The sequence below is a fragment of the Thamnophis sirtalis genome, unplaced genomic scaffold, assembly GCF_051295495.1.
Source record: "Thamnophis sirtalis isolate CommonGarterSnake01/CBP01778 unplaced genomic scaffold, rThaSir2_p1.2 scaffold_6, whole genome shotgun sequence".
In the NCBI taxonomy this organism is placed as follows: domain Eukaryota; kingdom Metazoa; phylum Chordata; class Lepidosauria; order Squamata; family Natricidae; genus Thamnophis; species Thamnophis sirtalis.
The window spans coordinates 49,895,680-49,917,335 of record NW_028261386.1 but is presented as its reverse complement, the minus strand read 5'-3'; the positions used below and the strand labels follow the sequence as shown (position 1 = coordinate 49,917,335).

The 21,656-nt window shown below is 39.9% G+C and overlaps 1 protein-coding gene across 1 annotated transcript in view; it reads right to left on the bottom strand.

Annotated features, from left to right (window-relative positions):
• The window catches only part of DISP1 (dispatched RND transporter family member 1), a 38,881-nt gene that overhangs the window by 12,327 nt on the left and 4,898 nt on the right, over positions 1 to 21,656 (bottom strand). The window contains exon 2 of the mRNA XM_014053237.2: positions 1,728 to 1,757. Coding sequence (XP_013908712.2) covers positions 1,728 to 1,757 — 30 coding nt within the window. The remainder of the gene's footprint in view (positions 1 to 1,727; positions 1,758 to 21,656) is intronic.

Here is a 21,656-nt window from a genome sequence, read left to right as displayed (position 1 = left end):
AACTTTGTGGAGAGCAGTATTTCCAATATTACTTTCCAATCATCTGCCACCCATTTCTTCCTTCTTCAGCATTTCTTCATGCAAGAATGTTTAAACAGTTGATACAGATTTCAGTCCTTCAGGTATAATGAAAAAGAAGAGATTGATTTTTCTCTCTTTTCTTTTCTACTGCAATCTATTCACTATTTGTTTGACTAGAAGGACACTAATGGTAATTGCTATATAATTAACTTAAATCATTTGGCACCTGTGATTCAGAAAAGCCATGACATTTCACATGAAATCACTCTAAAGACCCACTACTGATTTTTTTTTCATTTTTACCATTAGTCCATATATTAGGTCTGGTCAGAATGTTTCCAAATTCATCTCTTTAAACACTATGCAATATTAAAGCAAGAATTTATTGTTTCTGCAAAAGTTATAAATTAAGGTGCACAAGGGTTCAGTGAAAAGAAACACTGTGGATCCATTCTAAAACAAAACAGCATGCCACCCTTCTGCATTGGTTGTATTATGTTTAGCGTTCAATCGACAAATTGAAGAAGACCAGCAAACCGAAGATCATCAGTAGCTTAACTGATAATGTGTTTGGTATCTCAAAAGGTTTTAAAGTATCTACTGGAAATTAGAGAATAGAAAGGATTGTATCCAGTTAGTTTTTTTCCAGAAAAGTGAGTATAAAAATCCTTTCTTGTTTTGGAAGAAAAGAAGAGTCCCTGAAGAGTCCATCTCAGATCATTCTAGGACAGTGATGACGAACCTTTTGGACACCGAGTGCCCAAACTCTGTGTGTACGCATGCCCAAACTGAAAGGTATGCGCATGTGTGTATATGCTCACATGCAGGCACAGGCGTGTGTCAATGTGCGCAGGTGCAGACATGCACATACATGCATGGACCTGCACGGATGTGCACATGCAGTCATGTGCACTCACATGTGCAAACATGTACGCTCACATGTGCAGATATGTGCGCATGCGCAGCAGAGACCCGAAGACCAGCTGGCTGATGGGAGGCGGGGCTTCCCATAAGCAGCGCAGCAAGAGGTAAGATCTTTTTCTTTTGTGAGCTTCTGTTTCATCATTTACAGGGAAACAGAAGCTCACAAAAGAAACGCCAGAGAGATCTGACCTGGGGCGATGGCATATACCATAGGTTCACCATCACAGTTATACAACTTTATGGTCCATTGCCCTAGAGGCCTATTTCCTGTTTCTCTTGGGATATGAAATCAAGAGAAGGATGAAGGGACACTACTTCCCACCTGAATCTGGATGATTTTGGATAACTGGGGGGAGGAGCCAGAAGGTCCACGCCAGATTGTTAAACTCCATGTTATAAAAAAGGATACTTGTTTAACTGAATTGAATCCAAGAAAATTTGAGCTACTGATCAAAATATGTTTCCCAATTGTGGTGGGGAAGCATTTCAACTCAAGTAGGAAGGGGATGCTTCTGAGGTTTCATACATGAACCTTAACATGGGAATTGGCTCCAACGCACACCAGCTGCCTGGCAGCAAACGGGTATCCCAGCTGCCTCTGGATTTGCAGAGGCCTGGCAGCACAAAGAAAGCATACAGCTCGTTCACAGGGGCCACCTGTTCTAAATAAAATGAAACTTTCTTTATCCCTTCCGTTCAGATGACATCACCAATAATTTTTAATGCTGATAAGTGCATGAAAAAAACCAAAAGAAATACATTAGCTGGAAATGGGCTCTTACCTTTTTGGCAACGTTACTGCTCTGGCTGGCCTGAAAATTAAATACAAACTTATTTTAGACGGAAAAGTTCTGCCAGCATTCAAATTTTCTTTTCCTGCCTACTTATTTAGATCAGCATTTCCTAATTTTCAAATGTTTGGAATAACTTCCATCATCTCCAGCCAGAATACTCACATTTTCCCTTTTTTTCTGAGAGAAGAAAATCACACAGAATTCTTGATCAGTTGTTCTGTGAAGCACAACTATCCAACTCTTAATTGATCGCCTTGTTCTTAATTGCCTTCCTTTCATCTTATTTATTAACATATTTTGGAAACACATAGGCACATTTAACTCAGTGATTAAGTGCATAATTATTATTTTTTGTGGAAGATCTGAGGATGTGTTCTGACCAATTTGCTGCAAATAAAGGAGGGAGGGATCTTACTCTTTTTTTTTTAAAGGGTCTTGCTTTCCAAAATCTGATCAGATCACAGACCCTTTAAAGAAAAGCTGTGAACCCTTTAACAATATCAAATAAATGGAAACATCAAATATAGTAAATTAAGTCATTGCTTCAGAAAGAACACAATCTTTTAAAGAGATGACTGGCTTTTAACATCACTTCTCTACACTCCTATTCTTTTCAGAAAAAAAGATCTTCTAGACTAGAGAGTTCTCAGAAAATGGTGCGCTGAAAAAGAAATAGAATAACAGAGTTGGAAGGGACCTTAGAGGTCTTCTAGTCCAACCCTCTGCTTAGGCAGGAAACCCTATGCCACTTCAGACAAATGGTTATCCAATGGTGGAGCATTTTTTTCTCCCTGCCAACAAACTGCTCATTTTGCTGCCAAGGTTGGTTTTTGGGCAGCAAGTTCTCCAGATTTTAATGGGAGTAACGTTAATGACCCTCAACAACCCCAGACTACCATGTACTTGCCTGGAGAGAGAAATCTGGAGGATTTCAATTCTCGGTAAGAGCAAGAATAGTTGAGTGTCCATCTTTTCCTGCAACTGCTTGTATTTTAAGTGCACCTTCTGTTTTTAACACCACTTTTGATTTCTACCTTGGCTGGGTGCTAACTTATATCCGTTTACTTGCCTACAATCAACTTTTATTGTTTTATTTTGGTGCTTCAAAATACTTCTTCTTTCACTGCAGTGGGCATGTGATTGTGATATCGTAATGTTATATAGCAATGTTGCGAATATAGATGTAGACATTTATAGATTGTGGACTTGTTTTAGGAGGGACAGGACAATTCTTGCTGCTGAAACTATATTTATCAGTGTTCAACCAGGGAAGACATTTGTCTATATTTTATGTACTTTTTTCTTTATGTACATTTTATGTACTTTTTTCCTTGTTTCTGTTTCTGTATTTGTATTGTATTTTTTTTCTTGATCCTATATTTTAACCTTGTATACCAAAAAAAGAAAAAGATCATCTAAATATTCTTTATTTCTAATTTAGAAATATAATAATTAGTTCATTGTACTAGTTGGGACAAAGTGGTAAACTATTATTTGTTGCAGTATTGATTTACCTGCTTTTGAAATGTTAAGAGATCAAACATTTTCCTTCTGATTTCATATTGCATTCAAAATATAAAATAGAGAAAATATCTCATATCATTTGTTAAAACAATAATGAAAAACTATAATTTGAAATTGGTTTGTTTCAACTAAGGATAATTCAAAATAATCAACATCGACATGGCCACTTTTCCTATTTTTGCATATCACATTGAACATGATGTACACAAATATATTTTCCCCTCCACAGTTTCAACTTCCTTTATATTCAACTTAACACCTTGAATGTACTGGGAGGTGATGATTACCTTGAACTAAAATATTTGAAGTAATTTATTGCAACTTATTACACTGCACTTCATTATTATATTGAAGTTACTTATTACATTTATAGACAAAGTGCAGTGGACTCATGGACTCTATTCAGTTAGGTGCTTTCTTGGATTTGTTTTGCATTAGTCCATTTCCTGGTCTGCATGATATAAGGACAAACTATGAAGATTTGCTATTCCTTCATGTGAACAGGAGAGCATTTCCATTGAAAAGAGCAAAACAGCACCTCATCCCGGTTAAATTAAAGGGATAACTCTATTTTGCTATGCATTCTAAAGCAGTGCTTCTCAAACCTTTTCATTACCTAAAACTGCTTATCAGAAGTTCTTTCCACCCAATGTAGGTAAAACCCTTCAAGTGAATTTAAATGTCCTTGTTGTCAGTAGGTAATGCCTATGTGTGTTGTTACTCAAAGAAAAACAACTATTAATACTATTTTGGGTAATTTACCCTGGTTTGGAAAGAATAACTGTTTTTTTGTTGTTGAAATTAAGAGTTTTTAAATTCTAAATCACAGAATAAAATTGTCATAATCAGCTGCAATGAACTAATGACAGTGCTGGGACTCATTTTGACGCAAGTTTTTTTTTTTTTTTTGAAGCATGCATTTGGAAATGAAACAATTTGATAGCTGGTATGTACTTTAACATTTCAAATATGAAGGATTCTATCATTCTTTTGTGCAGGATAAACTTTACTTAAAAGAACTAAATCAGAAAATAGAACAAAGATGGCCTGGAATCATAAAACTATTTTAGACCACAGCCAAAGGCTGACATGCACCCAGGAAGTTTAAACATTTAAGCACACCCTAATTAAACATATGCACACCCAAATTTTATATCTTAACAGGTCACATCAAATAAAAACATCCTTTTCTCCAAACCATTCCTTAGAAAGATTATTTTTGTTGTATGTTAAAGTTTGCATTAAGGTTGTTTTCAGAGCAAAAACAAACTCTAGCATTCATATTCTCTGAATTCTGCCATTTATATTCTGAACTCAGTCATTCTCTTTCTCTCCCTCAAGCTAATTTACACATTACTATAGAATGAAATAAAAGTTCACTGTTAGTTTTGCCTTTGACGCACTACTTCAATTTATTAACGTAATTTTCCTTCTTAACGAATTCATGTTTGTCCTATCAGATCCCATACATACAATGGAGAAAGTTGAAACACAAATTGCCAAACTAATCTATATTCTAGAGGGAGAAGGCTACCAGCATAATTATTTGTATAAGGAAATGGTAAAGATTTAGGCCTTATTAACCTCGATATTGGTATATTTTCTTAATGGGAGATCGGGGGTAGTATTTTAATACTGTCCTTCAAACGCCAGCATTTTCTGCCATACAAAAGATCTCCTTACACAAATCACCTGAAAAGATATTTGGTGGATGGAAAGTTATATACATTGAGGCATCATGAGAAAGCTCCAAAAAGAAATCCATGTGAGAATAAGGGGGACCATTTTGTGGCCTACTGATCCCCATTCAACTGTGTTGCCAAACATCTTACTCTGTAATTGTAAAAATCAGTGTTACATTGGAAATCATATGAAATATAGTGCTATCTCTAAAGTGGGGTAATGTTTTTGGAATTTTGGGGCGATAATATGGAAGTGATTGGCTGTTACCTTCTGAGATGTTTTATGGATCTTGCAGTTTAATTTACAATCCTCAGATTTTTTGATGGTCTTCCAAATACTAAGTACAACCCAAGTACTAGGGTGGTCTGATATTTAGTTCTTTGGAGATCAGCCAAGTTTTACAAGATATTACTTCACTTAAAAAACACAGATTACTGTTTGCTCTAAGAAAAGCAAGCTTCCTCCCTCCCTTAAGAAAAATGAAAAAGGACCAACAAAGTTGACCTAGGCACAAGGCATGGCCCTGCCCATTTTTTTCATCACTCCAGCCTCTAGTGGGAAGTCATATTTGTTAGCAATTAAAGCCTGCTCTAGGATAAAAGAGGAGGTTATAGCAAGTGCCAGTGATACATGGATGATGTATGAATACTGAATTATAAAAAATTATCAATGAAAAGATATAAACTGTTATGATCCAGGTTGTCATGGTTAGTCAGGCCTCCAGAAAGTTCTCTATTACTCTTGGGAATGGTTAAACAAATGCCCCTCCATCAAACAATAAGGCTCAGTTCCCAAAACAACAGCCCATAGATTATCCGGCAAGTGCACAAGACAAAAATCCAGGTATAAGACAAAGGCAGTTTCTAAGGCAAAATCTTCAGGGCTAGGCAAGACAAACAACAGGCCATAAAACAAGGGGATGTCCAACGCAAAAGCAGTCCCAAGGGCAAAGTTTTCAAGGCTAGGGCAACACAAGAATAGTCCTCCAAGCAAGGCAAAAGCAATCCTCAAAGCCAGGGGAGTGTATCTGAAACAAACACTTGTTCCTGGCAGAAGGTCCTCTTCAACAGTCTCCTTAAATTCTACTCTTCAGGTGAACCTCATGAAGAGGGATGGGGTGCCCTCCTCCCGAGTGGTCAGTTCGTCCTGCACTGACTCTGCCTCCTCTCAATTCTCCACCCTCAACGATCTAGAGGGGGAGGCATTTGCTTGTCTCTGGAGCACCATCTCTTCCGCCCTGCACTCTGTCTTCCTCCCTGCCTACTTTTCTGAGGACCTAGGACTGCCTCGTTCCCATCCCCAGGTTGTTCCTCATGGGCCATAGGGACTGCGCCATCCCCTTCTGTCAGCCCAGGCTTCCACTCCTCCTCCGCCTCGACAGGGCCATGACATAAACAGTCTGGATATTATTTTCAATCTCCTTCCATAGAAGTATTTCAAAAACAAAGGCCTCATCTAATTATTGCATCGTAACTGTCCTCATTTTAAAAAAAACATATCCAAGAAGGTCCTTCGATTAGCACCAACCTTTCACCATATTTTGATTGTGAAATGTCACATCCAAAGTTTTGGTCCATACAATTCATTCCGCAATGTAAGTGCATATACTATCTTATTCATTACAATTTAATTTGATATATATAGCTTTCAATGATTATGCTAAGCCAGGTATCACACCAATAGAACAACAGAATAAAACCTCTTGTACTTTCCCCACTTAACACCTCTTCTCATAGCCTTTCAAAAACTATTTTTCTCATATGCTTCTGTTGTCCTACATCAGCCACTGCCTAAATAAAACACAGCATGCTAAATTAAGTTAACGGCAAGTTTAGAGCTGTTTAGATTCTCAAAAATGTACTCCAACTATGGAATATGCATCTTGGGCCAGCTGCTATTTCTTCCATTCTTATCCAAGGTTTTATTAGTTCTTCTTCCCCATATGGTATCTCGCTTAAAGCCTGCATTCCTTATGCAAGTGCCTATATACCAGAGGTCTTCAAATTTTAGAGAATTCTGGGAGTTGAAGTCCACAAGTCTTAAAGTTGCCAGGTTTGGGGACCGCTGCTATAGACTGATGATTAAACAATTTGTTTTCACTCCTATTATTGGACGCAACCTCAGAGGTGCTATTCTTAAATTTCTCTATACACAACTGCAAGGTATAAAATTGTTTTCCTCTGGCAGCCTTGAAATATTAGGACCATTAACCTCTGGCATAAGGAATTAATAATAAATGGATGAAACCTTGCTGAGATTGAAAGCATTCATTGAGTGCTTAGATTTTATACCAAATAGAGTTTATTAGAAATCTTTCAGAAGATGGAGTTAATCTTACCTTTCAATGACTAGTTATAAAAAGATCAGTAGATAATAGTGATTAACAACACTATTTCTATTTATGGGTCCCCCTGTCCACAGGACACTTATATTGTTTGTCTGACAATACTTCTTGCTCTTAAACTCTAAAATTGTATTTCTCGGGGGGCGGGGGGAGTGAAACACCCATGGAAATTGATTATCTGGGAGTTAAAACATTCCTGTCAATTATCAAGTTACAAAGGTGACTTTGTTTAAAGTGAACTCAAGTCCAATGGAGTCTTCTCACAGGTGACATCATCCTGATCACATACAGCATGAATAAGGGGGGGGGGGAATCTCACAGCACATAACAACAACAAAATGAGAATCCAGAGTTTCTGTTTGGATCTGTGCATACAACTTATTTTCCTGCAGATCTTCCATGTTGTGTGTAAAGATATGGCAGGGACTGTGACACAGCAATCAGGAGAGAAGAGTTATACTCAATAAGTTTGAACGGTTTCTGTATAAATAGTTGAAATCATAGGCTCAATTTGAGCATTATGATATTATCGAGTTTTGCTGAAGTAAGAAATGCAATGCTGAGAAAAAAACATGTTTACTGCAGTGATCTTTGAGCGCCTGTTTTATAACAATGATTGAATAATGGAAAAGCAAGACTTTTAGATTATTTCATTATATGATTAATGTGGTGAGATTATTATATGCACAGAGATGTAAAGATTCAACACAACCCATTATGGAAGAGTGGTTGGTGAAACTGACTTGTTTGATTAGAGGCAAGATACTATCTATATTTATTACTAACTGAAACGTGTTATCAACATTTTGTGTATAAATGAAAAAAATGAACATGATTTATGGCTTTGCTAATTAGACTACAAAGAAGAGTATTATGATTTAACTTTAGAGAGATGTTAAAATATATAATATAGCTGCCATGAACAATATCATAAGCCACTTTATATCTTTTTTCTTTTCTTATTTTTCTTAAATATTTTTCTTTTTTTTCTTTCTCTTTGCTTTTTTTCTTTTTTCTTCCTCATTTTACAGGTATTAGGTCTTAATCTTTCAAAAGAGTTAATTAAAAAGTATATTCAGTAAAGCAAAGAAGTTTTATAGAAGTTGAGGTCTACAAGTCAGAAAATTTGCTGGACAGTTTGGGGAAACTAGGTAGGTCTTTGTGAGGGTATATGGAGTGAGTTCTATTATTAGCCATAAAGGGCCTTTCAGGAGGGCAGCAGAACTAGGAGGTCCATTGTTAAAGAGATAGAAGGTTGAGGTCCTCAGCTGAGAGAGGATGGAACATTGGGGTATCCCTAGGTTGCAGTTCTCTTGTTTGACCCTACTCCTGTCCAAAAGATGTCGAGGGGGGGGGGGAAGTGCAGTTTCCATTTTGTTTGTTATCACATATAGACCTTCAACATGAACCTTTATGCCAAAATGGCATCAGCACTGTGTTGCCATGTACTCACAGTACCTTCTTCTGGCAGCCAAAACAATTTTATTTCAGTTTATCTGTGACATAGTGTTTGTTTTGTGACTTCAGAACTGCACAAAGCTTGGGGAACTGGCTATTTCCTCATTTGTGGGATTCTTGTTTCACCCATACTCCCACTGTCTTAATCTGGAACTCCTGATTTCACAATCTATTGCAATCTTAATTCTTCCAGGCGATTTTAAAGGCACGCCGCAAATCAGATGAAAAACTGCTTATGCATGTAGTATGCACCAAACTGGTCATTGCCCAATTCCATGTGACTCTGAGTGGTTCACACATAATACAAAAACCAGTACAAATAAAAAACAAGATGTACCTAGGAGCTGACAACACTAAGACAACTGACAATTATTGCATTATACCTTGAAATGTTTACTAATGGAAAAGTGACCATTTGGATTCAATCAACCAAGCCTGGGCAAAATCATAAACCATAAAGCTCTTATACTGTCAATAAATATTATGCTTTGTCCCAAACTGCCATAAGGGAGTGCTTGAAATTGATGTTAGTTAAATGTTCTCAAAGGAGAAGATCTCTTTCGAAAGTACAGGATTTGTCAACTCACCACCCACATCCTTGAGGAATAGCTTGCATACTGAACTTGGTAAATATTCAAGGTGGTTACCCTAAAAAATCAAGTGACTATCCTATACGAGGAGTCATGGGCAAGGAAAGCTGTGGTATCCCAGGAGAAACATGGTGAAGTGAAAAGCTAGAAAGAAAAATGTACTCAACATGAAATGTCTGTGAAGTTTTTACCTGCATGGAATTGCCACGGAATGAAATCTCAAGGAGACTGAAATGAAAGTTATGCATGGAATAGAAGAATCCTGTCATTCTCAGACATTTTCCCCCTGGAATCACTCATCAGTTTCAGTTAAAGAGACATAATATGTAAGGGAAGTCTAAGCAGGTTATCAATATTATGCATCAGGCTCATATTATGCTAAACATTATAATTTTTGTGAAATACATTACTGCTATTGGGTAGCAGTAGCTAAGTTGTATTTTCACAACCTGATTCTCTATTAAACCATGCTACCCATCAACAAGAGTAAGAAAGCAATACCATTTCATGAACTTTGGACCCAAGGTGAACCATTTTAATCACTCTGATCTTGCAACACTCTCACACGTGGCTGTTTTTTTGGTGTGGAACCTCAGCCAGCATAGCTACTAGAGTGGGAGTGGAGAAGCCTCATTTATCAGTCATAAATTTATATTTGGAAGATTAAATTATTGTGTCCAGTGAGGGATGACAGAAATAGCTGGAGCTGGGGGAAGGGGGGGGGGAGCAGAGTTGAGAAAAAGCATCTCATCGCCTTTTTTGTCCAACTGTTTTCATCCAAATCTAATTTGTTCTAAGCTTTTTGTTGTTGTTGAACAAGCTTTTACATACATTATTCCCTTTGCCCTCTTTCCAAGTTATTTATGGGATGATATAGTTTGGTGGCTAGGCTAAACAAAATGTTCTCAAATATTAAGCAGCAATAAAAATCTTAGTATCAGCATGAATCACAATTTGAGAACAGTCCAACGTCTCTATTATACTTATAAATATTTCATTTGCAACATCTTTTGTCTTTCTTTTCCACATCTCTCCAAGGGTTTAGAACATATTCAAGAGGATTTTGGAACGATTCAGCAAAACCACATGGTAGATATTATCAAACTCCTCCAAACCTCCCTAGGCACATTAAAAATTTAGTGCCATTTATTCTACACATAGACGAACGAAATGATAACTTTGATAGCTAAAGGTGAACTGAATGTTTTATGGCATAGTCTAAAATTGTTATTTTAAAAAATAAAGAGAACTGTTGGTGAAAATATGCTAAACATTATCAATCTCAGCATAATATCTGAGATTACAAACAGCCACATACCTAAGATCAATCAAGCATTATCTTAGCTACCCACATCTGACCTCAGTTAAACCAGGTCTAGATTTCTGCCTTAGCACAAGTAAGGGCACAGTGGTGCATTGCTGATTAATCAATCCAAGATTGTCTACCTAATAACCCTCCAGACAGGGTTATTAAACAAACTATGGAATTTCAAAAGTTTGCTTTGTTGATGACTAAATCAGGACCCCTGGCTTCTTATCAAGAACACACTGTGGCTTCCAACTCTGACTTGTCAAGGCAAGAACTAAAAGGAATCCCAGTTATTCTAACAGGTCTGCTCTGTGACTTTGTTCTCTTTTGGCATATAAAGATTTAAGACATGACATTTAAAATGAGTCTCAAGCTCTGGGCTACATATGGTCCATTTAAGAAGAAATTCAATGCACCACAAATAATAAGTATGCAAAATGTAACTGACATCCACTGTCCATTAGAATTTTACTTAAAAACCAGCTTGCAGTGCTAATTATAAGTGTGTTATTCTTTTGGTCTAAATCAATAAATCACAGTAAATACTATTTTTCTTTGTTCAAATATAGTTAAAAATTCCACATTGGTCATTTGGAAAGTAAGGTTTGTGTAATATTGCTCATAAAATTATATGCTTTCCTCTCTTCTTTTCCTGTTTTTGTTATTGTTTCTCTCTAAACATGACCTATACTGACAATAGAGATTATTGCCAAGCATAAAAAATGCACTTCATCAGAAAGCAGTACTGAAAAGCGAGTTTTTTTATAAACCCAGTAATAGGTTTGACTCATCGCTGACACACCTTGTTATAAAATATCTTTAGCTTGTTTAGACATCTTCTTTTCTTCCAGAGAAGAGGAAAATTCTCTTTAATTCTATCCAACGTCTTTATTAGAAATAAATTAAATGAATAGCATCCGAAGAAAATGCCAGTTTTCCTTCTCTTGGGGAAAATAATTTAATCAGAAAAAAAATCGGAAGGACTAAGCTAAAATAAATGGAATACAGAATTATTAGAAAGATTTGATTTTTACCTTTAAGTAAATGAAATAAAAAATATTGAAGGAGTTTAATCCAATAAAGCCATCAGCTAAAAACACACGTTTTATTTACATTTCTCTGCTATCCTATCAAGAGTTCAAACACTGATTTATAGTTGGCCTATGTATAAGCTATTCACTCCTTTATATAGGAGCATCAGGTAAGATACTGAGCACATACCTTCCATTTATAGAAACACAGAATTACAGGACTGTGAAACTGGAAGCAAGCATATGGATCTATCACAGTCCTCCCCAATAAGCAAGGAAAACCAATTAAACCATCTTCAAAGTCCAGCTTTTTCTTAAAAATCTACAGAGCTAGAGAAGGTTGGTAGAGTGTTTCATAGATATACTTTATCCTTTCAGTTGCTCACTATAGCAGGAAAGATGAAACAATTTCAGGCTAGAGGTAGTTTTCAAGAATCTCCTCACGCTCAGGGAGAATGGTACTAATTTAATCTTCCCCAGGGTTCTGAGTTTCTATGTACATTAAAGTCAAGGCATCATTAAGTAAAACTGTTTCACAGAGTATAGGAAAGAGGTCCAATATGTCAGACAGATGTTACTACAGGGAACACCACAATGTCTTACATTACGATGTTGTCAAAAACTGTGGTTATTTGACTTGGAACACAATTCTACCTGGTCTATAATATCCAAGTATATATAGCATATATTCCAAATGGAATTTGCTTAAGAAAATGTGCTATAACTCATAATGCAAAATAAGGTCTGCATGCACACACAGCGTGCTTTTGATTTAAGTTTATTTTTTGTCCAACAGTTAAACACTACTGATTACAGTTATTATAATAAGGCCATAACAAGCCTCCCTCACATCCCCAGTGGAAAAATTCATAAACACAAGTCAATTCTGAATCGAACCAGAAGTTGTTTACCAACCAATAAATTAGCAAAATGTCTACAATGCCACAGCACAAACTTTAGGCTAGAAGTTGTCCATGTTTCAAAAATTGCATTCCCTAATTTTTGTTGCTGTTGTTATTCTGTTCCCCTTTTTTTCTAATTTCTCTGCTTTTTTTGTATTTTATATTTTTTTAAAAATTAATAACTTTTTCAAAATAAAAAATGAAAGGGAGGGAAACAACTTTACCAGGAGCTCTATGAATAGTAAGAATAAGCCATTCCTTCCTTACATCCTGATCGTGAAGTTGATTTTAGAAGGAAAGCAAAGCTGATGAAAGTTTAAAACAACCACCATCCAGAGTTAGTGGCCTGACCCATCATTTGTTTCAGCACACCTCCCTTGTAGCCTTGAAGAAATTCACTTACCTACCACACATAGCCTTGAGGGAAAACAGCCTTTGAGAGAAAACGTATTGCTTAAATTGCAGATATTAATCAGGTGGATTCAGCAATCTTCAGCCTAATCTCTTCCAGATATACTGGAACTGCAACAGTAGTCTCAGTATCTCTAGTAGGTACTAAGTTGAGGGAGATGGATCTACAGTTTATTTACAGATCAACATTATTCCTTCAATTCTTGATTTCAAACAATCTCATCTGACTGGATGCTTAATTGAAAAACAAATACGTCAATTTTCAAAAATTACTTGCTTTCATGTCATAATCCTATAAATAGAATAAAGCAAACAAAAGCCAAGTAGCAATGCTAGTAAATGTTGCATGTGGCCATTTTGGTTGATTAGGAAAATATATAAAATATTTATTATAGCAACAACTTTATTAAACTTAAATGGTCCAGATTTATAAGCAATCTTTCAAGTTTAATTGTTTAATATACATCCGTGAACAAGTATTCCAATTCAAACTTCCACATTATTTTTTAAAAAGCATGGAACACTTGTATACATATTCACAAAAGTAGGAACTTGCTGGAGAGGACATTCTTTTATTTATTGTCTAATATTTTCTTGACAGAGGGTTTGGAAAAAAGAACACATTGATTTATGTCACCAAAACCACCAAATTTAGTCTTAAATTATGAAGCTCATTGCTTATGCAGGATACCAGTATTTTGCTGTGACTTACAAAGTGTGAGTCACAGAGCATGGGAAATAACTTTCAAACAATTCATTGCCATCATCTGAAAATGCCTAATTATAAAATTTAAGAGAGATCAATGCACCAGAATGTGGAGTAGAGGCCATATTTTTACTACTACATTTACTTATTTATTTATGTGATTTATATAGCTGCCCATTTCACTCAGGTGGATAAGGACTTACAAGCTTAAAACCAAAATAAATTGCATGCCTAGCCTTAAGGAGGCTTATAGAGTACTGCTGGGGGCTTGCCCCCCCCCAAAACGGCCCATTTTTTTGCTCAAGATGCACCCAGATTTTCAGCCTCTTTTTTGAGGGAAAAAGGTGCGTCTTATGCTCCGAAAAGTATGGTAACCCACTCACAATCAGTAATAGCACAACTCATCTACCCTTGACCCAAATGTCTAGGAAAACAGTCACACTTTCAATGCTTTGTGAAAGATTAACATGGTTGGGCCAGTAAGATCTCTGGGTGGACCAAAATGATTGGGTCTAAATAAAAAGACTAGAATGTTTTAGACTCTTAGCTTTGGAGAAAGACATGGAAGAAGAGATAGGACTGAGATGTATGAAATAATGCACAGCATGGAGAAAATGAGTAGGGAGCGAGACTAGGGAGGGAGGGAGGGAGGGAGGGGGAGAGAGAGAGAGAGAGAAAGAGAGAGAGAGAGAGAGAGAGAGAAGATAGGTAGGGAGAGAGAGAGTAGGTAGGTTAGGTAGGTAGAGGGATAGAGAGAGAGAGAGAAATACAGCATGGAGAAAATGAATAGGGATATGTTTTCCTCCATCTCCCAAAATAATAGGACTGAAGACAATCCCTGGAACTGATTGGAAGAACATTTCAAAAAGTCAAAAGAAAAAACTTCTTTGCATAGCACACTTGTGGAATTCATTGTCAAGTGTGGGGAAGGCCATGACCTTGGATCTCTTTAAATGGACAACTACAGTACATGGAGGCCAGGAGTACTGTTTTTCAAGACTCAAGAGTATTATCTCTGGGTTTGTGGCAAAATGTCTTCAAATGTCAACTAGAAGAGAACAATTGCGGGGGGGGGGGGAAATGCCAGCTTTGTCTTCTTTCAGAATAATGCTGCCATCTTCAAGGGCTGCTTTCTACACTTTAGAAAAGATTTATTGAAAAATGTGCACTTGTTTCCATTCCAAAGCACTTCCTGCTGTCAAGTATGAGTTACTCATAGCATTTGGTAGCTACTGAGTACATTAAGTTCTCATGAAACAGTTTTGGATGTAGTAGTTATCAAGCTTTACAATCACGGGTTTCTATACCTATGCATTTCTTCTCATAGTACTTTTTGTGAGGCAATGTGATAGTAGAATGTGTGGATAGATGACCAACAATAATCACTGTAGCTTGCAAGCTGGCCAATAAATGACAATCTTTGCTGCTCCTTCACTGCCCTCCTCCCTCCCTCCCTCTGGCTTGGGCCCTCCTCCCTTTATCACTTTTATCCCCTACCCCCAATAAATTATGACATTTTCCTCCCAATCCCTATGAAATCTGCAGTTCTCTACATTTATGTAGTGATTTGCAATAAAAATATTTGTGCAATGGTAACAAAGATTGCTTCTAACTATGCAGTTAAAACTATGCCACTAGATACAATAGTTGTGCAGCTAATCTTTCCAAAAGTCAAGATATGACGAAATTTGCTGGGAAAAGCACCTCCAAATGGTTACAAATTAGTTGTGTTATACAAGGCCTTTGACTGAAGGAGTCCCAAATGAAAAATAAAATTTGATCCGATGTAAGCATTAGCAATAGCAATAGCAATAGCAATAGCAGTAGACTTATATACCGCTTCATAGGCCTTTCAGGCCTCTCTAAGCGGTTTACAGAGAGTCAGCATATTGCCCCCAACAATCTGGGTCCTCATTTTACCCACCTCGGAAGGATGGAAGGCTGAGTCAACCCTGAGCCGGTGAGATTTGAACCGCTGACCTGCTGATCTAGCAGTAGCCTGCAGTGCTGCATTTAACCACTGCGCCACCTTGGCTCAATTAGGACCTGAAAGCTCCAAGAACGAAGGATTCTAAACCTGGATTCAGGCTCTAGAAAGCATGTCGAAAAAACATTGCCATGGAGAAGAAACCATTTCCCTAGCCTGCAAAAACACACCCGAGATTTCTGATATTGTAAAAATGCTAATAATTTGGATTTCCAAGGAAAAATAAGTTATTCTTCATTAGGGGAAATGAGGAGAGAGGAAGATAAACATGACTGGAACGATCTACCCCCTGAGATCCGGACCCTCCCCACTCTCTCGGCCTTCTGAAAGTCTGTTAAGACCTGGCTGTTCCGGCAGGCCTGGGACTGCTGATCTTTGACTGAGCTTCAGCCCCATTAAGATTGAGTGCATGTTGTGTCCTTTTTTAATTTGCCTTGTTTTGTATTTTAAATTCTTTTAATATTTTTAAAATTGTTTTTATGTAAGCCGCCCGGAGTCCTTCGGGATTGGGCGGCATACAAATCCATTAAAATTGAAAAAAAATTGAAATTGAAATTGACTTCCTGTTCTGAAAACTACAGTGGATGGCGCATTCTAACAGATTTAGCTGATAGACTGATACTTCCATCTTGTTTTCATTAGCAATATGATTACATAGCCAAAATCCTAAACCACAAATATTGATTAGTAATTTTCCAAAACACATCAAGGGGAAAAAAAACAATATAAACATGCATAGTTTTTTCCTGAGAAATTGTAACACAAGCTGTTTTCTAGGTTAGCTGTATGGCTTACATTTACTTTTTTAAAAGAAATTAGCTGTCTTTTAGATATTATCCCAACCTGTCTTGCCCACTGCTCATACTGGTTGGGTTGATGCAGCGGTGGGATTCAAAAATGTTAGCAACCATTTCTCTGCCCTGTTGCTGGGTGGGTGTGGCCATGGCGGGCATGGCCTACTCGACCTCCTGCAGGGTGGGGAGTGTTTTTGCGGTCCGGTGGCTTCCTCGAGCCTCTGGGAGGGCAAAAACAGCTCCCTGGGCTCCGCAGGCCCTCTGGAAGCCGGAAACGAGCCCGTTTCTGGACTTCCCCAACTTCCGGAAGGCCCATTTTTTGCCCTCCCAGACCCTCTGTGCAGGCACTATACTTACCTGGCATGATTAAGGGGCCCCGTGGAAACTGCTGGGAGGTGAGGGGTAGGCGGAGTCATCCAGTTGTTGCAAAATTAGCATCCGATTAGCCCGAACCAGTCTGAAACGGCTGAATCCCACCCCTGGGCTGATGGGAGTTACAATCCCACATGTACTACAGATTCCACGTTTCTGCTTTAGCATCCTTTGAAGGATGTAATTATATTTTTAAAATGAAAAGCAATAAAGTCCAGCTTTTGAAAAAGGCAAAAAAAATTAGTTCCCAAGATTTATTTTACTTACAATTCTGAGGTATTAACTAAATGTATCTGACTACATTCTTGCAAAATGTGAAACTGATTTGAAGTGTATTTTTATTTCAAATTCAACATAATTTCCATAATTCCAACCTAAACAGTGCAAACTTTTGAAACCAAAGGCAAAACGTTGCTTTGCTTTTTAAGAACCAATTTATAACACCAAGTATCAACATTTCATTCTTTTAATGTGAAGTCATTTTATACTCTGCAGGCTTGAGAATCTTGCAGTAACCTGTAATGTTGACCTGGTTACATGCCAAAGCTCAGTTTTTAGTTGGGAAGAGATCCTTCACCTTTCATAGTACTGTTTTTTTCTTGTTCAGTTTTTCATGTAAATTTAACAATATGGACACACATAGTTATGAAAGATGGATTCATTTATACACTAAATATAATTAACAGGCCACACTAGAATGGAAAATGACCATTGGCTTACCTGAAGGATCGTTTTCAGGGCGCTGCGAAGGAGAGTCCAAGCAACGGTTAAATACAGCCAATCTGCCCAGAACTGAATTGAAACTTTAAGCCACGCCTCTGGTGCTGAATATCTTCAGATTTTTTCAATGAAGGCGTGGAACTGTTACGCGCTGAGAAGTCCAACAATAAGTCCAAAAGAGCCGAGGTGGCGCAGTGGTTAAATGCAGCACTGCAGGCTACTTCAGCTGACTGCAGTTCTGCAGTTCGGCTGTTCAAATCTCACTGGCTCAGGGCTGACTCAGCCTTCCATCCTTCCGAGGTGGGTAAAATGAGGACCCGGATTGTTGTTGGGGGCAATATGCTGACTCTGTAAACCGCTTAGAGAGGGCTGAAAGCCCTATGAAGCGGTATATAAGTCTAACTGCTAAACTGCTAAAATCCAAAAAACCATATCCAACAGAGAAACAAATCCAACTGGAACTGTAGGCGTCCGTACTGAAACCAACGGAACTAGACCCCCAGGGTGGGGTGGACTCTCCTTCGCAGCGCCCTGAAAACGACCCTTCAGGTAAGCCAATGGTCATTATCCAGGGCGCTGCTCTGGAGAGTCCAAGCAAGGAATATACCCAAGCTAAATGTCACTAAGGCGGGAAGCAGTCGCATTCAGGGTCTCTCCACTGGTATGAATGCCCTGAAGAACTCGCCTCCCAAAGGCACCTAACGCTGAGGGAAACTTGTCTAACTTGTAATTCCGAACAAACGGAAATAACAAAGTCCAAGTGGCCACCCTGCAAATCTCCTCGATCGGCGCCTGCGTCGCCCAGGCTGCCATGGTGGCAGCACTCCTAGTAGAATGTGCCGTGATATGGCTAGGCACAGGTTTAGACTACAGAACATGAGGGAGGGCAATGCAGGCCCTCAACCACTGACCGATAGTAGAGGAGGAAACTTTCCTGCCCTGGGAGACCAGTTGGAAAGAAATGAATAGTGATTCTGAATGACAAAACACAGTCGTGCGCTTGACATATCTGTGGAGTGTCCTGCGGACATCTAGCATGTGCAAACACTTCTCCCTTGGGTGCCTGGGATGTGGGCAAAAATCTGGGAGAATGATCTCCTGGGCCCGGTGGAAGCCATGGTCCTGGAGGACCTTCATGGTGTACCTCAGGTCTTGGATCGCCTGCTGAGGCAATGATGACTGGATGAGGACGTCATCTAGGTAGCAATGGAGCCGCACCAGACAAGATCTGAGAAAGGCTGCCACTGCAGCAAGGATCTTTGTAAACGTCCTGGGGGCCGATGACAGGCTGAACGGCAAGGCCCGATACTGGTAGTGGTGGCCAGCATAAGCGAATCTCAGGTACTGGCGGTGAGCTTTGCGAATGGGTATGTGGAGTTAGGTCTCTTTGAGATCTATGGATGTCAAGATGCCTCCTGGCCTGATGCAGCCCAGGATGGGCTGTAGGGACTGCATCTTGAATCTCTGGTAAGTTATGTGATAATTTAATCTTTTTAGATCTAGGATTCCCCTCTACCCCCCCCCCCGGAGCTTTTGGGGACCAGGAACAGAATGGAGTAAAATCCTGTTCCTTCCTGACCTGGTGGAACCGGTTCTATGGCCCTGATGTCCCTGAGATGCCTGATCTCCTGTTCCATGAGAGCCTTTTTGACAGGACACGAAGGGGTGGGACAGCGGATGAAGTGTCAGGGGGAAGAGAGAGAAATTCCAAGGTGAGACCCAAGCGGATTGTCTGTAGAACCCACTGGTCCGACGTGATCCGTTCCCAATGGGCATGGAATAACTGAAGATGCCCTCCTATGGGAGCTGACCATTGGTGGTCATTTGTATCTTTTGAAAGGGCGGGAACCAGACACACACACACCTCGAAAGGGACGCCTGGAGAAATTCTGCTGACGACCTCTGTTGCGAAATGACTGACGGACCAGTCAGCCTGCTGTAAGTATGGCCGATGGAAAGAGGCGGAGCTGGAGGAAGGCTCCATGTTCTGAAAGGGCTGCCTCCTGTAGGAGTTGGAGCCCTTCCGGTCAGATTTCTTGGTAACCGATGGCATCACCTTCTTTTTGTCCTTGTTTTCAACAGGAACATAATCCAGGACCTCCCCTAAAAGCTTGTCCCCTTTAAAGGGTGCCGAGACCAGCTTCCACTTGGAGCGCATGTCAACGTTCCAGTGCCTGAGCCACAAGAGACGCCGAGTAGTGAAATTGGACACCAAAGCCCAGGAGGCAAATTTGGCTGCGCTCAGTGTGGCCCCGGCGGTGTACTCAGTGGCCGTCATAACTTGTTGACATCCTGCCTTGATTTGGTATCCCCAGCCGGAATTTTGGTCAGCAACTGTCTCAACCAGAGAAGGGCAGCCCTAGAGAGGAAGGATACCTAGGGGGACGTTTTAATCGGCCAAGTCACCGCCTGGTGCGTTTTGTGGCAGGCGTGCTCTGTTTTCTTGTCCTCTGCTTTGAGTCCCTCCAGCAAATCAGGAGGAAGTACAGAGGATGAGGTAAGGGCTGCCACAGGAGGATCAATGGGAGGTAATTTAAGCAAGTCCTCCAGACTGGCATCTACCATGTACAACCTCTTATCATTGCTACTGGGAGTAGCAAGGGTGGCTGGTTGTGCCCATTGCTTTTGAACCACATTCAGAAACAGCTTGGGGACTGGCACTATCTCCTGGGCCGACACAGGCTCCTCAAAGAGGTCCCAGATAGGTCATCTGGATTGTTAGTCGCCTGATCTGGGGGGGGGGGGTAGACCCCAAGTGGGTCGAGACCTTTGCCTTATTCAAGATGGTTTTGAAGTTGGCAAGTTTAAATAAGCCTGAAAAGACAGGCTTTTCGGATGCAACCCCTTTGTCCCCAGAAAACTCAGGTTCCTGCCTAGGTAGGATGTCCTCTTCTTCCCAGTCAGAATCCTCACTAGCCAGAGAGGAATGTGGAGACTGAGAAGGCTGGGTGAAGGGCACTTCTCTGGGAGTATCTTGGGGCTGGAGATGTTGGGTCCTGCGCGGGCGTTTGCCTCGCTGCAGCATGCCCACCTCTATGCCCTGGGATATAGCCCTGTTAATGACCTCCTGCATTTCTGCTGAAATGTTGGGGCGCTGGTCCTCAATGGGTCAAACTCCTGGAATGGGTCAGGGTCACTGTTCCCTCTAAGGTGCGCGGCCGCGCGGCCGCGCACATGGCAAGAAACCCCCGCGCAGAGGTTTCTAACTCCCGCGCAGAGGTTTCTTTCAAAGCAAACATGGGGGAGTCCTTTGCAGGCGGCTAGAACTGGCCGCCCGCAAAGGACCTTCCCAAACTTGTTTCAGCGGCAGCTCTCAGCCTGGCGGCAGCGTCACACAGACTGTGGAAGGAGGGGGAGGAGGAGGGAACTAAAGAGAGCTTTTACCGAGTCTGCGCCCTACAGCCAGGACTGTCCTTGCGCCCCTCAAGCCGCGTTTCTTCCTGCAAAGCCCTTCGGGCAACCCGAGAGTTCCGCTTGACGCCAGAAGGGCTTTGCAGGAAGAAACGCGGCGTTTCTTCCTGCAAAGCCCTTCTGGCGCCAAAAGGAACTCTCGGGTTGCCCGAAGGGCTTTGCGGGGAAGAAACGCGGCTTGAGGCGCCAGGACGGTCCTGGCTGTGGGGCGCAGACTCGGTAAAAGCCTCTCTTTAGTTCCCTCCTCCTCCCCCTCCTCCTCCTCCTCCTCCTCCTTCTTTCTGGAGCCCCTTCCTCAAAGATTTGGTACCAAAGCAATGGCGGTGAGGAAGTTGTGTCTTTTGGATTTTGCACTGTTGTCTTTTCAATGGTTCTCAGACTGGTTGAACCTTTAGCAGCTGGGGTGATATTCTTTACTGTTAAGGTTACAATTGGATGTGTTGGACAAATCTTAAAAGATGAAACTTTTATTAAAACGTTTGACTTAACTAAAAACGTCTTCCTTTTTCTTCTTCTTCTTAAATATGATTTATTTATTTATTTTTACTTCAGAAGTTTGATGACCATTGTACAAACTAATCCAACCTAAATGTAGAGGAGGAGAAGAAGGGGGGGGATTTAAAAAGAGCAGAGGAAAAAGAAAAGAAAGCATGAAGAAAACATAAAGAAAGGGAT